The 18,015-nt window shown below is 36.3% G+C and overlaps 4 protein-coding genes and 1 long non-coding RNA gene across 7 annotated transcripts; 2 read left to right on the forward strand and 3 right to left on the reverse strand.

Moving 5' to 3' along the window:
• Window positions 1-104: 104 nt before the first annotated feature.
• Window positions 105-1,623, reverse strand: LOC140884890 (uncharacterized). Its single transcript, XM_073291775.1, has 4 exons — window positions 1,486-1,623; window positions 1,137-1,384; window positions 870-1,045; window positions 105-785 (listed from the first exon to the last, which is right to left on the reverse strand). Exons 1-4 carry the CDS (start codon window positions 1,496-1,498, stop codon window positions 491-493), a joined length of 732 nt encoding a protein of 243 aa, XP_073147876.1. The 5' UTR covers window positions 1,499-1,623; the 3' UTR covers window positions 105-490.
• A 579-nt stretch (window positions 1,624-2,202) lies between these two features.
• On the reverse strand, window positions 2,203-7,149 carry LOC140882837 (SNF2 domain-containing protein CLASSY 3-like). Of its 3 annotated transcripts, none has more exons than XM_073289049.1 (4): window positions 6,896-7,149; window positions 5,178-6,524; window positions 4,479-4,637; window positions 2,203-4,155 (listed from the first exon to the last, which is right to left on the reverse strand). In XM_073289049.1, exons 2-4 carry the CDS (start codon window positions 6,522-6,524, stop codon window positions 2,275-2,277), a joined length of 3,387 nt encoding a protein of 1,128 aa, XP_073145150.1. In that variant the 5' UTR covers window positions 6,896-7,149; the 3' UTR covers window positions 2,203-2,274. The 3 variants fall into 3 exon arrangements, with proteins under 3 accessions (XP_073145150.1, XP_073145152.1, XP_073145153.1); XM_073289051.1 differs by having other exon boundaries at window positions 6,858-7,149; XM_073289052.1 differs by lacking the exon at window positions 4,479-4,637.
• A 1,186-nt stretch (window positions 7,150-8,335) lies between these two features.
• Window positions 8,336-8,858, forward strand: LOC140880033 (uncharacterized). Its single transcript, XR_012149576.1, has 3 exons — window positions 8,336-8,451; window positions 8,550-8,726; window positions 8,826-8,858. It is a non-coding gene; the product is annotated as an uncharacterized lncRNA (long non-coding RNA).
• A 2,274-nt stretch (window positions 8,859-11,132) lies between these two features.
• Window positions 11,133-12,253, forward strand: LOC140881950 (RNA pseudouridine synthase 1). The gene is made up of 2 exons (XM_073287636.1): window positions 11,133-11,447; window positions 11,524-12,253. Exons 1-2 carry the CDS (start codon window positions 11,168-11,170, stop codon window positions 12,180-12,182), a joined length of 939 nt encoding a protein of 312 aa, XP_073143737.1. The 5' UTR covers window positions 11,133-11,167; the 3' UTR covers window positions 12,183-12,253.
• Window positions 12,254-12,294: 41 nt separating this feature from the next.
• LOC140879496 (mannosyl-oligosaccharide 1,2-alpha-mannosidase MNS1-like) lies at window positions 12,295-18,001 on the reverse strand. Its single transcript, XM_073283232.1, has 14 exons — window positions 17,756-18,001; window positions 17,460-17,507; window positions 16,885-17,076; window positions 16,350-16,462; window positions 15,852-15,917; window positions 15,522-15,693; window positions 14,983-15,072; window positions 14,352-14,476; window positions 14,114-14,179; window positions 13,723-13,831; window positions 13,537-13,635; window positions 13,351-13,431; window positions 13,075-13,245; window positions 12,295-12,807 (listed from the first exon to the last, which is right to left on the reverse strand). Exons 1-14 carry the CDS (start codon window positions 17,906-17,908, stop codon window positions 12,559-12,561), a joined length of 1,734 nt encoding a protein of 577 aa, XP_073139333.1. The 5' UTR covers window positions 17,909-18,001; the 3' UTR covers window positions 12,295-12,558.
• Window positions 18,002-18,015: the final 14 nt, after the last annotated feature.

Genomic DNA, 18,015 nt, shown 5'->3' on the forward strand with positions numbered 1-18,015 from the left:
CTATCTATCGTAAAATAAAATAATGTAATAATACATTAATAAAATCACAATAAATAAATAAATACTACACAATGGCTAAAATATATTTTAACATATCGATCAAATAATAAATAAAATTTATTTATACTAAATTCAACTGAGTAAAAAAAATTACAGAATTAACATAAACGCTAAAATGAATATATACTTCACATAATATTATAGATCAAATGAAATACGTCCAAGCATCACAATAACCAAATCATAACTAAATTGTTCAAATTTTTAAAAAAAAAGCTATCTACACAAACCCGATGAAGCAAAGCAACCGAATGATTCTTTTCACAAATGGTAATATTGTCCGGTAGAAGCCCATTCGAAGTAAAGGCAACGAGCACCTGTAGCAGCAGTCCAGTTTCCACATCCCAAAAACAGCCTCCCTTTCTTAGGACCCGGTTTCTGAATAATGCCTCCGCTTCTTGCCACCCCCACAATAACAATGAAAACGTTTTCAAGGTGGTAGAGTTTCTGATTGTCTCGAATTCCCTGGTTGAAGCAAAGCCGGAGGACGTGTCGGCTTCCTTGCATAAGGATCAGCTATGGATTGACCCGTGAGCGAGTTGGTGATTGACAATTTAGAACCAATGTCCATGAGCAAGGCAAGTAAACGCGCCGTGTTCTTTGCATCGTCCAAACCACAGTGGGCACGACCTTGCCACGTGAGGCCAGATTTCTCTACTGCCTCTTTCAAACTGCATCTTTCCCCACCAAAAACGTCGTAGAAAGGAACCCTCAAGTTTATCCATCTAGCCAAGGAAATATAATAAATTGATAAATAAATATGTTCATCAACAGTTTAATTGGTCAAGAAATGAATGAGAGTAACGTACTGATTGAAATATGTAGGTTTTGTGATTTTTTTATAACTACATTCGGATTCCAACATCACTTGGCAATCCCAGTTGGACCATGTCACCACAGCAAAATTGCTATTCTTGATTCCTTTACTTTCAAGCCAGTTGTCATGCTTAAGGAGAGCTTCACTCAATGTAATTCCGTTGTCCACCTACAAAAACAAGACCGTAAGATAAGTGATAAAAAAAAAAAATTACAGTTTGTAAGAATTTAAGTTTGAAACTCAATTAATTAATATATACCTGAATTTGCTGGATGCCGGTGAGATCCTTACAGAAATCACTGAGCATCCGGTTGGTCGTTGGTCGAACGTATGTCTGAAAAAAAGCTTCAAGCTGTCCAGTGTAGGCGTTGACTATTACGGCTGGGAACTCTATTATCTCTTGTGGACGATGACTCCATACTTTTTCACAAGTGGCCTCGAAATCTATTACCACAAAATATTGAAAATCTGGGGGGAATTCCGAAGCTGACATGCCAAAGTGAAATTCTGGAAGAGATTGATAATTGAATGAGTGATACGCAAATTCAAACGAAATTCACAAACCCCCAACCTAATCAAAAACCAAAAGAGAAAGAAAACAACGTTACCTGAAGCAATCATGTCGAAATCGCAAATCCGCAAGTAAACGTCTTCAAAATTCCAACTCACGATCAATATGTGGTGTTTGCGAGGGAGAGGGACTGAATATATAAAATTTTTGTTTGAGGAAACTAATTATGGGATTTATTTATAAAATTCTTGTACCGGAAGGAAGGAAAGAAGGAAATATCGTGATTTTATTACTCAAATTATTGATTTTTATTTTAAAATTTTGATAACATAGATAATTTTTACTGAAAAAAAATGATATAGATAATTTAATTATATATAATTTCAAAAAAAATTATATATTATTATATTATATAATAATACTCAAACACCGTCAATATTAACATTGCACCAACTATTTTTTTTAAATTATTTTCCAATAAAAAAAGAATTTAAAATTTAAAATTTAAAATTTAAAATTTTTCTTTTTCTTTTTTTCAGTTACGGTGTAAGATTTGATTCATGCTTATTATCCAACTTGTTTCCAATGGAATAGAAAATTTTATTTTGAAATTAATGGTATATTCTGCTATTATAATCAAATGGAAACTTTTTAATTACCACAATATGATTAATTTCTTCGCACGTATTTCAATACATGATTCGCAATCCTTAAAAAAAAAAAAAAGAAGAATTAAATTAAATTCAAGAAACGAAGCTAACTGATTTGGATTTAGAAATTTAAGTACTAATATGGGTCAGCTGAGCGTGGTACATTGACAAGAGCAAAAAGAGCTGATTTGTTTATAATTGACGACTACTTACTTACTTACTTACTTACTTACGTGCTACCTAAGATCCACAGACTTGAAGATTTCGATCAAATCAGATTCCTTTGGCTGGTGAATTATCTTTGCGAAACTATGCCTGAAGTTTTCGAGATTAACCAGAGCATCCAAAACTTTGTCATCCGACACACAACGAGACCTTTCGCTGCTATAAGTATCTTCATCCACAGGCGAAAATATCAACTGAGACATTCGATCTTTTTCAGCCTGTTGTGCGAACTGCATGAACTCTGATCCAGATGTCATCAAACGATATACGAACACCACCTTTTTCTGCCCAAGCCGGAAGGCTCGGCTTACGGCTTGTCTCTCCACAGAAGGGTTCCAAACCGTATCTATTAATACAACTCGAGAAGCTCCTACTAAACTAATTCCTTCCGAACATGCTCTCTGTGAGGCAAGAAGCACCTTTGCTTTACTTGAATGATCATTAAAAGAAGATATTTTTTCTTGGCGATTTTTCGCATCAGATTTGCCGTCCATGTAGAGCACTTGCTTGCCTTCATACCAAGAAAATTGGGACTCAAGTTGTTTCTTGATACAGACTAAAGGATCAAGAAACTGGCTGAAGATTAGAACCCTCTCACCCAGTGCATCAGCTAGCGATATCAGATTCATGATAAATTTTGTTTTCACTCCAGCATCAAAAGTCAGCTCTATCTCTTCTAACTCCTTTTTATAATCAGAGAACCGCTTCCATTCAGATACGAGAGAAGGGTGCACAGAGATCAGGGACACCAATTGAATCCTGTGGAAAATGTTTCTTTCTCTGGTAGCAATTTCCAGAAGGGTATTCTGCAGTTCAGTTGGATATAAGAAAACAAGAGTGTTTCTCAGTCCGGGGAGACTGTCTTGAAGTATGGATCCTTTGTGCAAATGAACAAATGGATCGAGCATCCCTCGGAGCTTCTTTAGCTCTTCATCAGTATTTTTGCAGATGGAACTAGCAAAATCCATAAATTTGCTTCTGGCTGCATCACTATTTCTCCCACGTTTTTTGGTACTAGTTTGTCGAGTTTCATCCGACTTGAAATGATTTGCAAATTTTGGATTGACCAAGCAGAGTGTGTTGTACAACTCCGTGAAATTGTTTTGGAAAGGAGTCCCGGTTAGCATTATGCGTCGCTGTGTTGCAACTTTTGTCAAAGCCTTCCACATGAGGCTTTTGCTATTTCGAGCGGTATGCCCTTCATCAAGCACTAAAACACCTGGTGATTCGAGCAGTTGTTTCCTAATTTGCTCGTTTTGTCGTCCTCGCTCGTTATCTCCAGCAAGCTGTTCAAAAAGCCGATAGCTGATTCCTAGAATACTTTTTCTCTTCATCCAAGAAAGCAATTTTGCCAGCCGAACATGTTCTAAGCCGATTCCACCACCTCCTACTTGCCGCAAAAAGATAGAAGCTATATTATTTTCATCATCAGACAACTCCTCTTTGTTCATATTGTGAAATGGCACGTCTACTAGCCATTTTGATAATTCATCTTCCCACGTGAAAAGCATGCCACGAGGAGCTATGACCACAGGCCGACAGTTTGGATACAGCTTCATAAATGTCAAGAGAAATGCTATCGTGAGTCGGGTTTTGCCTGTACCAGGGGCATGTGAAATTATGCATCCCCTTCCACCATCAGAAAGAGGGCATTTTAGTTTCTCCAGCTGAATATCTCCAGCTACATTTTTCCATATAAATTCCAAACCCTCGCGTTGATGGGGATAAAGCTCATTTTCAATGCCAGCCATCAATTCCCATATGGTTCCCTTGGTTCGAACAGCATGATCGGGGATTCCACAAGCAGGATATTGCAAATGAATTTGATCAGAGATGAAGCTTCGTGACCCGGCAAATTCTTTCCTGTCCCTTCTGCCTAAAGGGGGTGTGTACTGCAAAGGAATGCAAATAAAATTTTAACCAGATAGTGCAGATTACAAAACAGAAGATGGAACTATCAATTCTTTAACAGAACTCAATTCTAAATGCCATTACCCTCTTTCTTACAAAAGAATTAAAGAAATTAGCAAGTCTCTAACAAGGAAAATTCCCAAACATTGAAATCGAGGTATGTAATTATGACCAGGTAACACAGTTCATCGTGAATAGATTGACTGAACTGAAATATGAATAAAATTTAAGCAAAAAGAAAACAGCAGCAATACAACCATATTGTGATATCAATAAGATGAAACAATTAAGTCAACAAACTTACAAAAGTTGGCAAGACATATTTTATCTCAAGAAGCACAGTTCCGCAGTATTTACATCTAATGCCTATTTCTTCATCGAGCATATGATAATGCTCCCCTCTTTGGCAACTAGCTGCTGGATTTGTATCAATCTCTGGAGAGATTATGTCATCATTATCAGTCTGAACATCAGCACAGATGTAGTCAGCAATCATAGAATGAGTTATGCTTGAAACTGAACTTCACTAACTAAGTTTTGTTCTAACAGGCTTTTTTAGAAAGGACACATCAAAAGAAAGGGAGAGTAGAGACTTATCCATAGCCATGGCCCATGCATAACAAAAGGTCTATTAGATAATGACACAAACACTGATCATGAAATGGTTTAAATTTCTTGGAACTGCTACACAAATATATGGCCAAACACGACAAATTGTGAAATGATGTCAGGTAGGATGAAAATCTAATGATAGTAGCTATTGCACTCTTAGGAAGATGAAATGGAATAGATTTATTATATCACAAAATCTATAGTATTATAGGCTCCAAAATCAAATAATGGAAGGAAAAGTAGTTGAAAGCAGTAATTCAAATTTTGCACGATAGTTGTTCAAATCAAAAGAGAAAAAGACTGGAAAATGAATACCGACCCACATGATCATGATTAATAGTTTAGCATAAACTAAATCAGAGAATCCTAGGAACAAGAAATGAGCATATACCTCAGAAGAATTAGGGCAGCCAATTTCACATTCTCGAAGACCCATTTCCAGATCACCGAAGAGAGAATCAATTTCCTTCTCCCATTCCGTTTTCTCTGGTAGAGGCTGCACCTCATCTTCGAACCTGAATTTCAAAGGAAGGTTTATTTGTGTCCAAGCACTCCCTTCAGATGGAGATGCACTCTCACCAAGTGCATCTATAGAGTCTTCAAGCATCCGGATTATATCAAGGTTTCTTCTAAGTCGAATCTTTTTCTTGGTGAGTTTAACTCCTTCATTTGTAGCTTGACTCCTTTTAGGTGTATGTTTATTTTGGAAGCCACCCTCCTTTATCAAAGATTCAGACTCCTCGTCACTGGAAGAAGCAGATTCATCACTTTTAATTACAATGACTGGGCAATTTAATTTTCCCTGTTCATGTATTTTCTTTGGAGGCATGGAAATCGTGTGTGATTGCATATGTGAACTGTTCTCTTCTCCAGGATCAGCATCTATTTTAATAGAACTATCATCATCGTCTACTTCACATTCATCATAAACAGTTCGCTCAGCATCATTGTTGCAATGCGAAACATGTGAACCATAAGAACCCGATGGCTTGATCTCTTTATAGTCCTCATCAGATGCATCATCCTTGTTGCTAAAGTCTGATCCATAAAGCCATGAATCAGCTGAATCTTCTGAATCTACAGCATTCTCCAAATTGATGGAAGCATCATCAGGCCTGCGCTCATTCAGTTGTTTGATTCCTGGCCTTCCTCTACCATGCACAACACCATTCTTCACCTGGTCAGCAATTAAGTTTGTTTTCTTCACTTGCTTTGAGCTACGTGAGACAATCTCATCCACACTACTTGGCTTTGAATGTGATCCGGATCTTGACTCTGAGCCCACTTTCGAACTAAGCCCATTTGAGACAACCTCTTCACCCAAATATATAACTTCATCATCACCCTTCTCAGCATCGTCATCATCTTTCTTAGCCCTCAAATCAAACTTTTTCATGCTCCTCAGACGCATCCTTACCCCAGCCAAATTATCATTCTTGGCATCCTCAGGTATCATCTTTTTTACAGTTTCCCCGGTCTTACCTGAACCAGATATTTTTGAAACCTTTTTCCTAATTCTCTTAACATCCCTCGTCCCAGAACCCTCATCATCCTGCTCAGTTATCTCCACACCACTAGTGTTTCCACCATTCATCCAAGAATCTTGTTTCTCCACACTAGTCCCCGAACTTTCTTGTGCCTTCAACTCATTATAGAGATTTCTGTAAAATATATCCCATCGACTTCTGGTTCGCCTCGATACAGTATTCATAGGAGTTTTAGACGCATCCATTTTCATCTACAAAACAATATTTCAACATCCCACATGAGTCTGCCCACGTTCTATTCCAAGATATATATCATGCGAGCAAGAAAAGCATAGAACTTAACACCAAGCAGAAATTAAAGCAATGCAAGTGCACAATCCCCTCTATTCTATACACAGATCAGACCAACATGTATACCACTTCAACAGAACCAAAATCGATATACCCACTTCAAACTCCTGCCCAGATGTTAATATTAGGCGTAAAGTAGGGGCCAAAATCACCCATGCAACAAGCCAAATGCATAAAGAGAGAAAAACAAACTAAAGTTACAAAATTTAACCAATTAATTTGTTTGGTCTTACCAAGAACAAGAGAAAAAGGTTGAGTTCCCAAAACTTACTCGAAAAATGCCGAGTCGGGCCCAAGTTCACTCGTTCAAGCAACAAAATAATTGCACACTAGATACACACATCAGAATCTGATCGAAAGGGTAAAAAAAATGAAAATTAAACTTGATATCATCGCATTTCCAGTGTACGGTGTATTATAGGTGGGTGTTTTTAGTGTGTGGGCAGAGCTATAAGGGAAGGGACGGGAAAGGAAAGGCGCCAAGCTAAATTCTTACTGCCCAAATATTTCCTTCTCCTTATGAAACCAAAATTTCTTCTATTTTGAAATTTGAGAAATTTATTTGGGTCTCCTTACATTACAAGAAAATATAAATCATTTACACCAGGTTACTTTAGTACTATTTATTTAAAAATATTTGAATTGTATTTTGGTCTCTTTTGATAAAACATCAAAAATACAACATTACAATAATTGATAATATAGTATCGATCATTAAAACAATAACATATGTGTACATGAGGACTAGTATTTATTGATTTGTAATTTGTGTAGTTAGACTAACATGATCCACAACAATGTTTTTATTTTCATATATTTGAAATCGTGGATGTCAATACTCACAAAATAAATATACTAGAACAATAATTTCAAAAAAATAAATACACATAGTACATAGTACCAGCAACGAACAAAATTGAATTCAAATTTGGGGTCAAAAAAAGACACCTGTTCAAATTATTTGACCTCATGCTGACGCATGCCATGTTGTCATTTTCACTTCACCCACCCCCCAACAAGTTCAAATATCAATTATTGTAACATTTATTGACGACACTATTTCAAGAATGAAGATTCAAAATTTCAAAAAAAAATAAAAAAATTGAAGATTTTACATATAAATTAATGGTTAATAAAAAAAATTCGATCATAATTTATGCGTTCTTTGATTTCTCCATTTTGTATTATTTTATTTTATTTGAGGAAAATATTTTGTATTATTTTTACTTCGATATATGGTGCTTCATGTTATTTTTAAAAGTTTATATCTACGGTTACAAATTTATGGACGTTGATAAATATTTAAAAAAAAAAAAAATTAATTGATATAAATAAAAATTTCTACTAGTTATGGGCCTTTCGTTAATGTCATGTGTTGGGTTGACGGCCCATGAGTCTCTTAATTATAATTTAATTCTTGTCGGACAAAAAGACAACAATCACATGCAAGATATCGAATCGCGTTAGGATTCTTTAGTTGTCTCTTAAAAATATGGATCATCAGAGAGAGTCTTGTACTAATCAAATACCAACCAATTAAAAGTGATTTTTTTTTATCAACGTAATTAAATATATATATTAATTAAGAATCCTGGATAGGGTAGAATTAATGTTTAGAGCATTAATATAATAAAATTAAAAAAAAAAAGAGAATGGTAGTATTAATGTTGAAACGTACTGCAGATTGAATTTGATATATATCTGGAGCACACGTATACATACATGGATTCTTCTTCCCGTAATGATCATCTTCACTTGCAGCACAACATTAACACGCCCAAGGCTTCGAATCTCCCTGCAACTGCGTTGATCATTGGAGATTGGAAGGTATATATATATTTAAATAATTTTTAATTTTTTTGTTTAGTTTTGTTTCGGGATTAATTAATCAATGAATTATATATATATAATATGCATGCATGCAGTGTGAATCTTGCAATACTGGAGATTTGATTGCCAAAATATACTATGGAAGACGCAGATTTGTTTGGGAGGTGTTGGTTGGAGCGTTGAAGTGGAAGATGGAGATTAAGTGGTCTCATATTATCGCCATCAAATTAATTAATTATGCCAACCATCAAAGCGGAATCTTGCAAATCCAGGTCATTATTTATTTTCAAAAATTAATTAATTAATTATTCATGATGTTATACATCCATCTTCTTTAATTTGTACATACATATATATATATATACATGCAGTTGAATGAACAGCCTTCCTTTTTTCGAGAAACCCACACCCAACCACGAAAGCATACCACTTGGGAACCTTCACATGATTTCACTGGGGGACATGCTCTTGTATCCAGGTATATATGTATATATTGTATGTACTTAATTAATTTGTGTCCAAAAATTAACATGCAGCAAGCAATATGCATAATATTCCTTATTAATTAATTTACTATATATATTTTCAGGATACATTGTTTGGTATTCCCTCCCAAAACCCTTGACAAGCACTATATACAGCTTTTGCAATGCGATGAACGACTTCTTGCATTAAGCAGCGCCTCATCATGCCAGCAGCAGCAAACTGATCATCCAATATTATTTCCAAGTCATCCAGCTTATAATAATTTCATGAATGAGTCTCGCCTTCTTAATCATATAATTCATGCACAAGCTGATGCAGGAACAACATTACCCCCACAACAATATCATCATCTTACTATTAATTATCCTACTAGCACACCTCAACATCAGGATTTCTCCATGTCACCAGCAGGTACGTACGTACTACATGCACATATATATAAATATATCATGTCTTATAAGTTTAATTTCATCAACTTTAATTAATTTGAAGTATATACTTATTAATGTCTTACAAGTTATCAACATGCATCAACATGGGGCTCAACACAAGACGACGAATATGATCAATTGGAATCAAAGGTCGACGTCAAACTTGTTGGAGCTGGGAATTAATAATAATATTGTGCAATTAGGCGGTGGTGGGGAAACATGTAGTAATTATAATTATAATAATGTGCATGAGAAAGATGATTTGCAGATGAATATTGATGATACAGATGATAACTCCTCCTCAGTGGAAATTATGGAAGATTGGAATGCTATCAATGGGATGAGTCCTCAAGAGTGTATTCAATGGCTCATGAGTAGTAAGTAGTACGCCACAATTAGCCTCATCATCATCACCCACGTAGATCTACGTACTCCCTTCGCGCCTCTTAATTAATGTCTGATAATAATTTCCTACCTGTAGTTTACTTAGCAGCTTGATCGATGGAGTAATCATTAATAAATTTTGGATTAATTAATGAGATTTTTGTTTTCAATTTTAATTGCCTTATATATAGCTGCCAGTTTTGACTTTTGATAGATAGATAAGATAAGTTGTATTGTAATAAGTTAAGTTTAGCTTTCTCAATTGATTTTATTTTTATTTTTTTAAAATTAAAAAAAAAATCAGAACGGTTTTAACGTTTTGATAAATATTGATAATACTTTTTTATTTAAAAATTTAAATATATATATATATATATATAAGCAGAGTTTAAAAAAAATCAAAAATTCTAGCTTTTAAAAAAATATTTTTCTTTTTTAAGTGCTTTTTCTTTAAAATAATTTTTTTTTAACCAAACCCTTACATTGCCATGAGTTGATTTGGATATACATATACTTTAATTTATGCATGTACGCCTAGGGGTGCAAATGAACCGAACCTGTTCGTGAGCTTTACGAGTCCGCTCGATAAATATTTGATTCGTATTCGAGCTTATCGAACTCGAGCCGAATTCGAACATGTTCGAACTCTTTTTCGAGCCGAGCTCGAGCCAAAATTACTTTGTTCGATAGATCACGAATAGTCGCACTTCTTAATATTTAATTAATATAATATAATTATATAATAATATATATACATTTCGAGCTTTTCGAACCATAATATCCGAATAGTTCACGAATATGTTCGAATATTTCGAACCGAACTCGAACTTCATTTCGAGCCGAACTCGAGCCAAAATATTTGAAATTATCGAACTTCGAATCGAGCTCGAACTCGAATATACTAGCCGAATTCGAACCTTAAAATTTTATCATTATTCGGATCGATTCGGTTCGTTTGTACCCCTACGTACGCCTTTTAAGTATGTTGACCACTAGAAGAAAAACAGGAAAAATTCTGTTCAATCCTAAAATTTGTTCTTTTCTCGATTCAATTTTAAATATTTAAACGCTCTCGATTTCGTCCCAATTATTTTCTAAAAATGCTCGCTTTGGTCTTTTTGCTAATTAAAACTTAAAACCAACGGTGCACCTCTTTAAGACCCAAAACTCATATCACAAAGTCCTAATTTCTGCAATGTTCTGAAATATAGATCGAGTTATTCCGTACTGCTCACGTAATTCTCTCCTATTTTGATTTCTTTTTTGCCTCTAATTCTTTTCAAGTTTCTTTGGTTAAAAATCATATACCAAAGTCTAAAATACCAACAAGTAGCTTTTCATTGTGGAGCTAAAAAAAAAAAAAATCAAATTAATTTATTAAAGGTAGATGAATAAATTTAGACACTCGGGAAATGACAAGAATGCCCCTGGCTGTTTCTCTGTTCTCCATGGCTGCGGAAACCCTAACGCCGGCGAACGGCTACCCAGTGCCGCTGTCCCCTCCATTGCCCGCCATATCCAAAACCTTGGAGTTGAACAGAGCATTCACAGCTTCCTCTAAATCATCTCTTTTTTCTCTCTCTAAAACTGACCTTCTCTTCGAAGATGAATGGCTCGTCGCCGTCAATAAGCCTCAGGGAATCTACTGCGAAAGCGTTTTGTCTGCTGTTCATAAGCTGCTCAACGATAACGGTACCTACCAATCAAATCACATTTTTCTCTGGATTTCACTACTTCATTTCTTAAAAAGTTCCAATCTTTGAATCAGGGGAGCAACAACTCAAACTCCATTTAGCCAATCGTCTTGATCGTGATACAAGCGGCGTCACACTCATAACCAAATCGCATCAAGTGGCGGCTAAGCTCGTCCAAGCATTCACTCAACACACCGTCAATAAATCTTACATTGCTTTCTGTGTAGGAACTGTTCCCAAATGGGATAACATCGTCATAAAGTCGGGTCATGGTCGATCAAAGCATGGAGCTTGGCGAGTTTACGCCACTTCAGATGTAGGCCGCTCGCTCCCCGGTGGATCTATTGTCAAGAACATGGAAACTTCCTTTCAGGTTATCTCGGTAAACGGGGTCTCGTCTGCCTCGGAGAAACGTGAAGAAGAAAATGCCATTGTTGTGGAAGAGAAATCCTCCCATGCTACGTGTGAGTGTGACTTGGAGAAAGCTGAGGTACTAGTAAGAGCGTGTCCGAGTAGCGGAAGGACTCATCAGATCCGGTTGCATTGCCAGTATCTCGGAATTCCCATTCGAGGGGATGTCAAGTATGAAGGTGTGCATGAATGGAAGGGTGCACGGTATGAAGGCCACCAGCTTCATGCGGAGAGCTTGGCTTTCGAGCATCCTGTTAAACGAGGACCGCTGTTGATCCGAGCACCGCTGCCTTTGTGGGCTAGCCAAGAATTGGGATTGTAATTGGTGATATGGATGGGAGAACCATTCATAGTTTTGCATTGATTGATTTTACGTTTGCTTCCAACTTTATTTGACATACGATTCTCGACAATAGAGGAAGAGACTCGGATAATAAATTCAACCTCAGAGATAATATTGATGAGTATTATAGTACACACTTGCATCTCTCTAACGATCATCCGTTCCAAAAAATGGTATGTAACTTTTACTTGGTAAGAAAAAGAAGTTCCCACTAAAATACAACCATTATCTAGTATTGGTCAAATGTCACAACTCAAAACAGATTCATTCGCATGGGTTATTCCAGCTCCCAGATGGCTGAATCCACAAGCTTCTCTATCTATTTCTATTTCTTCGATACAGCCCCGAACGCTGCCTAGTTCTCACCAAATCTGCCTTCTTTCCTGGCACGTGATCGAGGTTCTGGTTTATGTTTTCCAACTGATGCTCCCGTTGTGTCCACGTGGTCATTTCGAGGAGTTATTCTAATAGGGTGTGCTTCGGTGTTGAAAACCCATTCATCCAGTGAAATGACCGAAGATGGTGAGAAAAGAAGGTACAGATATTTAAGCGTCTCCGCCAGAAAAAAGCTTTGCATCATGTTGTCTTTCACGCCAGTGTTAACCTGACAATAAGTAGAAAATAATTTTCACACCTTCATCCATGATCTCTTGAGCAAGATTCAAAAAAGTGCATGTCATGGCATGAATTTCATGTCTCTCAAGAAAACTGGAAGAGCAAACATGAAGAACGTGCAACACAATTAACAACGATATCACACACTTGTATCAATTAACGGATCATCAAATGCCAGGGAAAAACATAGTAGTAAGTTAATTTTCCCACACCAAACATAAGAACCAGAAAATATACTAAAAGCAAAGAAACTCACATCTTTTAATCCAACATATCCTGTCTCTATGCGGGAGTTCTTCTCGAATGCTAGAAAGATATTCCATCCCCATTCTTGATACGTCTTATTACCGGTCAAACGCCAGAGGTAAAAGAGTGACTCGACTGTTTCTGGCCTTAATATGTTCCATGAAGTTCCAACACTCATATCCTGTATGATACTAAACCCATCAAACAATGAAAAGACAGCAGCACATTTTCTTTCTTAGTACAAGATATATCTGCAATAAATGTGTGGGACAAAGGAAAAAATTACTTGTCCTGAATTAAAGAAGTAATTTTCTCCAGCTAATTTTGTGGGTGTTGACAGGTAGAAATTATAGCATGTCCAAGCTAGCTGCACAAAGAGGTCAAAATTATTCACTCAGAGCAGTGAAGGGCCACCTACTTCACAGGCATATCAGCTCATGAAACTTTGACGCAAGGAAACTGGTGCAAATACCTCCTCTGCCAAAGATAAAAACTTTTTAGCTTCGTCAGGAGCATAACCACTAGAACCCAATGCTAACATTCCTGGAGCAAAACATGCAAGTTCATCCATCTGCAATTGTCTAAAGAATTAGAGAAAATGTTCAAAACACTTGAAAATAGATACTTTAGCAACCCTTTTCAATCAAAGATAAACCACCTTATCTATCAAGGAAGCTCCGTTCTTCTCGCAGAGATATGCAAAAGAAGAAGGAGTAGTTCTCCGAACCAAGGTAAGAAGACCTTTCATTGATGTCTCCCACATTTCCCTGTTAGGAATGAATAGCACGATGGTTAGAAGATTGCAGAAAAGCAAAACAATCACAAGAATTCAGTAATGCTTGAATGGTAATCAAAAAACAGCCAACCAACAAAAGAAACTAATTTTACTAAGAAAAGTGTAAGAGAAAATAATGAAATGCAAATGAAAGTGACATATGGACAAAATGATAGGTGATAGCAGAATGAAGATGAGCACGTAAAATGAAAGAGCCAAAGAAACACAAGATATTCATGAGCATATGTGAATGTCTGTGCGAGGACATACGTACCGATAATGCTTCACTGCAGCGGTCTTGTTTCCTTGAATCCACACCTTGAGTAGATATTCATAAAAGCTGCATTATTCGGTTCCTTCGTTAAACAATATAAATAAGCTAATAACTATTATTTATAAATATTGATCAGTATTCAAATATTCCAGAGTACAAACTATCAGAACATAATAATGCGGCTTTTATGAATATCTATCAGAACATAAGATATCAAATGTTTCAGATACATAAACACCTGTCCCCCATGGCTCCGAAGGTTATGGTTGAGTGAGATCTTGTTCCTCTGTGTGGATTAATATATATAGGAAGCAAACCATCCGGCGGAAAGGTTTTATTAAGCTCCAATATAACATTTTCCACCTGAAACGTTTAGGTCTGGATTTAGTTAAAATCGAGGAAAGACAAATCATAAAAATTTGTGAAGTAAAATCATAATCTGACAGGTCATTGTCATGATTCCAAGTAACTTGGGCCAGACTAATGGGACACAGGACAAGAGCCAAAGCTGGATAAACCATAGTTTAATTGGTTGACAAGTGAAGAATCCAGAAAGGAAGTAGAGAGACCGCACATGTGGGTCTGTTCTGTGTGTGGGTGTTTCATTCATTATTTGAATTTTATGTCGCTTGCTTGTGCTAATATAAAAATAGTGGAATTATTTATCCCCAAGTGATTCATTAATCTTATTTTGTGTTTTGGTATTGCTTGGGTCAAAGTCCTCTTAGTCATTGAAATCCTGACCATCTAAATATAGCTCAATGTAGGCAAATACATGATCTATCACCAATGATGCTTCATGAAGTCACTCTCAGTTCTTTGCGAGCATTTCCTCACCTGTCAAAGAATAAATTTTTAGACAAAAATACCTTCTGCTGATACTTGATGTCTCCTGTCCTTTGGGAAAGAGCAATAAATTCCAGCTGCTCGGTGCCAGAGTCTGCCAGGATACTATCACCCTAAATGAAAATAAAATATCATATCTGCATTCATGCATGCTTAAATAGAATAAGTTTGGAGGTGCTGTTCAAAGAGAAACTGATTCGATTATTATGTGTAAAAAGTGACTTTATCTTTGACACAGGCTGTGGATCAGTCTAAATGGTAATTTCAACTAATAGGAGAAAAATTTATGATAAAAAGTGGTATGTTATAAAACTCTCTTAGCAATTAAAGAAACGTGCTGGTGAATGGTAGGTAAGCCATAAGAGCAAGATCAAGAGTAAATTAAGAAAGTAACCAGTCCATCAAAGAACCGCTGAGTTGTTTTCAAGACAACTTATTTCAACACACAAATAAAGTATAACAAGAGCTTTAGATAATAATATAGGCTCAAGTTTAGGAACAAATAAATCCTTAACTGCATCTTGGAAAAAAAATGGAGCTTACTTTAGAAATGATAACTTACCCCTGACCACCCAGGATTATGCGGATTCCCATGGGCCAAGTTAATAACGTTATATGGTATGCCAGAAGGAGTATCCCATGCAGGCAGAAGTCTATCAGCAATATCTTTAGCTTTATCAAGAAAAACTTTATCACCAGAGAGATCATATGAGCTGAGAAGTCCACCTACAACTCTGGATTGTCGAAAAAACTAGAACTGTCAGAAAAGAGCTTGAAAGGTTCCTTATCTCCTAATCGAAAAAGTCGAACCTTGTTAGCAAGATTATATGTATATTCAGGCGTGCCAAATGACTAAGGAATAAAAAATGCACATTAAACCTTATAAAGCAACCTTATGGTTGTCTCAAACACGCTTGCGTCATAGTTCTTGTTAAAGTCCAAGGACTTTGCAACCCACCTGCCATAATAAAGATGCATTAAAGAACAATGACGGGAGGTAAAGTTCTTCAGTCACTTAATATGAGATACTGAATGTAAACAGAAGATGTTACACAGGAGACCAACAGTTTCATCTCATTCATATCTCTATCCACTAAGTTTCAGCTTTCATTTTGTGTTGTTTTAGATTTCAAATATGAGTAGCAGCTCAAAGAAAAGAAGTCAAAAAGTTCCTCGGGCTGGAAGGTCATTAGGAGAATGGTTAAAGAAATATAAAAAAGTCAAACTATTGAAATAAATTTCATTCATCACGGAAAATCCATTTTAGCACGTCATGATATGCTGTTATTGTCTTATTGAGGGGAATTAAAACACGAGTTTCAAGTGGCAAAAGTAAGGAAACAGAATGAAGATACATCCTCAGATCAATCAAAACAAAACCTCAACTTACTCTCTAGCCTTTTGGAACTGCTCCTCCAAACCCATAATGTATAGTGTGTCGAGAGCATCAATTAATGTTGCTCCAAGACCACCAAAGCTGTTGACGCCATTCTTAGTTTGAGGCTGTTACAAAATTTGAGATCACGGACAATTAACAAACAATTCTTAGGCTATATCTTCTCTAAATTTTAGCCCCTACAAACAATTAAATGATGAAAGGACATAACATAACTACTTAACTAAAACACTGAGGCTCAAGAGCTTGTAGTACAGAAGCTTGAATTAAAAGAAATGAAAGAACCAAAGAGAAATGTGATTTCTAGTTCTGTTCGAACCTTTACTACGGATTGCCATATGAATTGAACAATGTGCAACATAATGGCAAGATGATAATAAATTGAATGAGAAACAAATTTCAGAAGATGGGAGCACAGTATTTATCTCATCAGCCAACAGGTATTAACCTCTAGGATTCTGTTACCACTTACCAGATTGGCAGTGTACTAAGGGAAAAAAGTCAACGCCAACAGAAGCAGAAATCATACCTGGAGTTCGTCCTGACCCCAAGCATATTTTTCATATGAAGTCCATGCGTGAATCATGGCATCTTTAACTTTCTCTCGCCGTTCAATATCAAGTGGATCATCAGCAACATCTGAATGTCTACCTGAACTATGGCCTTGAGCACTAGACTTCTCCTTTCTAGCATCTTCTTGACCAGTCCTTATTTCTTCAAGCTAAATTTATCCACCAAATTCTTAGCACCACGCTAATTAAGTAAGAATGAAAGGGAAAGCACCAAAACTAGCGACTCTGCTAAGGAGAAAAATGGGGGTGGACGATCCTAGGAAAAGATTGCCCAAAACATTCAACCGTTATGTATTGTGAGGGTTATATTCATGATATGATACGAAAATGAGAAACTTTCTTGAACCAAACTTACTGGGAATGCCTATAGGCACAAACATACACATAATCCTACATGAGACTGATATTGAATGAAATCTTGGCCGGAAACACAATAAGGAATTGGAAAGACATGAGGGTTTAAAGAAAACCCAGATTTACAAAGGAACATAGTACAACCTCAAATTGAAAAAATATGAAACTCTCACGTTACCAGATCTTTTAACCGAATAACTTCATCGCTTAGTTTAGACACCTCTTCCTGCAAAAAAGAGAAAGCGGCGGCGGTATTACAATTCTTACACCTACGAGCTAAATTACCATCAAAGCATCAACAAAAAGCAATTGAAACAAAGAATACGAAAAAGAGGATCCCATCAATCAAATACTATGGAAAACTAGCACAAGAAGACAAAGCAACAACCAAATTTCCTTTCTACTAGCTAGCACATACAATCAAATCAAGGAAAGGAAAGGCTAAAGTGATCGAAAGAAAAACGGCAATTGTACCTCGTGTTCGCGGACTAAAGTTTGACGATCCCAAAAGAGCAAAGTGGCGCAGACAAAGAGCACAAAGAGAAGAGCTAAACGCTTTGGTCTCTTAAGATAATAGGCGGGATTTAGGAATCGCCACCTGGTGGACGACGATCTACTCCTCGCCATTGATTGAATTTTGTAAATGATCGTCAATTCTCAACACTCAAACTCAATGAATATGTATGTGAAGACCAAAATTGCGTATCAGTAGACTACCCCACCCACCACGACCA

The sequence above is a fragment of the Henckelia pumila genome, chromosome 2 (genome assembly GCF_033568475.1).
Source record: "Henckelia pumila isolate YLH828 chromosome 2, ASM3356847v2, whole genome shotgun sequence".
In the NCBI taxonomy this organism is placed as follows: Eukaryota; Viridiplantae; Streptophyta; class Magnoliopsida; order Lamiales; family Gesneriaceae; genus Henckelia; species Henckelia pumila.

Excerpts from the sequence above, each read along its gene's own strand:
- LOC140884890 (XM_073291775.1), bottom strand. Across the intron at positions 1,046-1,136 it reads CCGGCATCCAGCAAATTCAG|GTGGACAACGGAATTACATT; the intron begins GTATATATTAAT and ends TTGTTTTTGTAG. Across the intron at positions 786-869 it reads AAACCTACATATTTCAATCA|ATGGATAAACTTGAGGGTTC; the intron begins GTACGTTACTCT and ends TTCCTTGGCTAG.
- LOC140881950 (XM_073287636.1), top strand. The coding sequence starts at position 11,168 with ATGACAAGAATGCCCCTGGCTGTTTCTCTGTTCTCCATGGCTGCGGAA. Across the intron at positions 11,448-11,523 it reads TAAGCTGCTCAACGATAACG|GGGAGCAACAACTCAAACTC; the intron begins GTACCTACCAAT and ends TCTTTGAATCAG.
- LOC140882837 (XM_073289049.1), bottom strand. The coding sequence starts at position 6,524 with ATGAAAATGGATGCGTCTAAAACTCCTATGAATACTGTATCGAGGCGA. Across the intron at positions 4,638-5,177 it reads GCTGCCCTAATTCTTCTGAG|ACTGATAATGATGACATAAT; the intron begins GTATATGCTCAT and ends GCTGATGTTCAG. Across the intron at positions 4,156-4,478 it reads AATATGTCTTGCCAACTTTT|TACACACCCCCTTTAGGCAG; the intron begins GTAAGTTTGTTG and ends ATTCCTTTGCAG.
- LOC140879496 (XM_073283232.1), bottom strand. The coding sequence starts at position 17,908 with ATGGCGAGGAGTAGATCGTCGTCCACCAGGTGGCGATTCCTAAATCCC. Across the intron at positions 15,073-15,521 it reads ATAATCCTGGGTGGTCAGGG|GGTGATAGTATCCTGGCAGA; the intron begins GTAAGTTATCAT and ends ATTTTCATTTAG. Across the intron at positions 14,180-14,351 it reads TTCGGAGCCATGGGGGACAG|CTTTTATGAATATCTACTCA; the intron begins GTGTTTATGTAT and ends CGAATAATGCAG.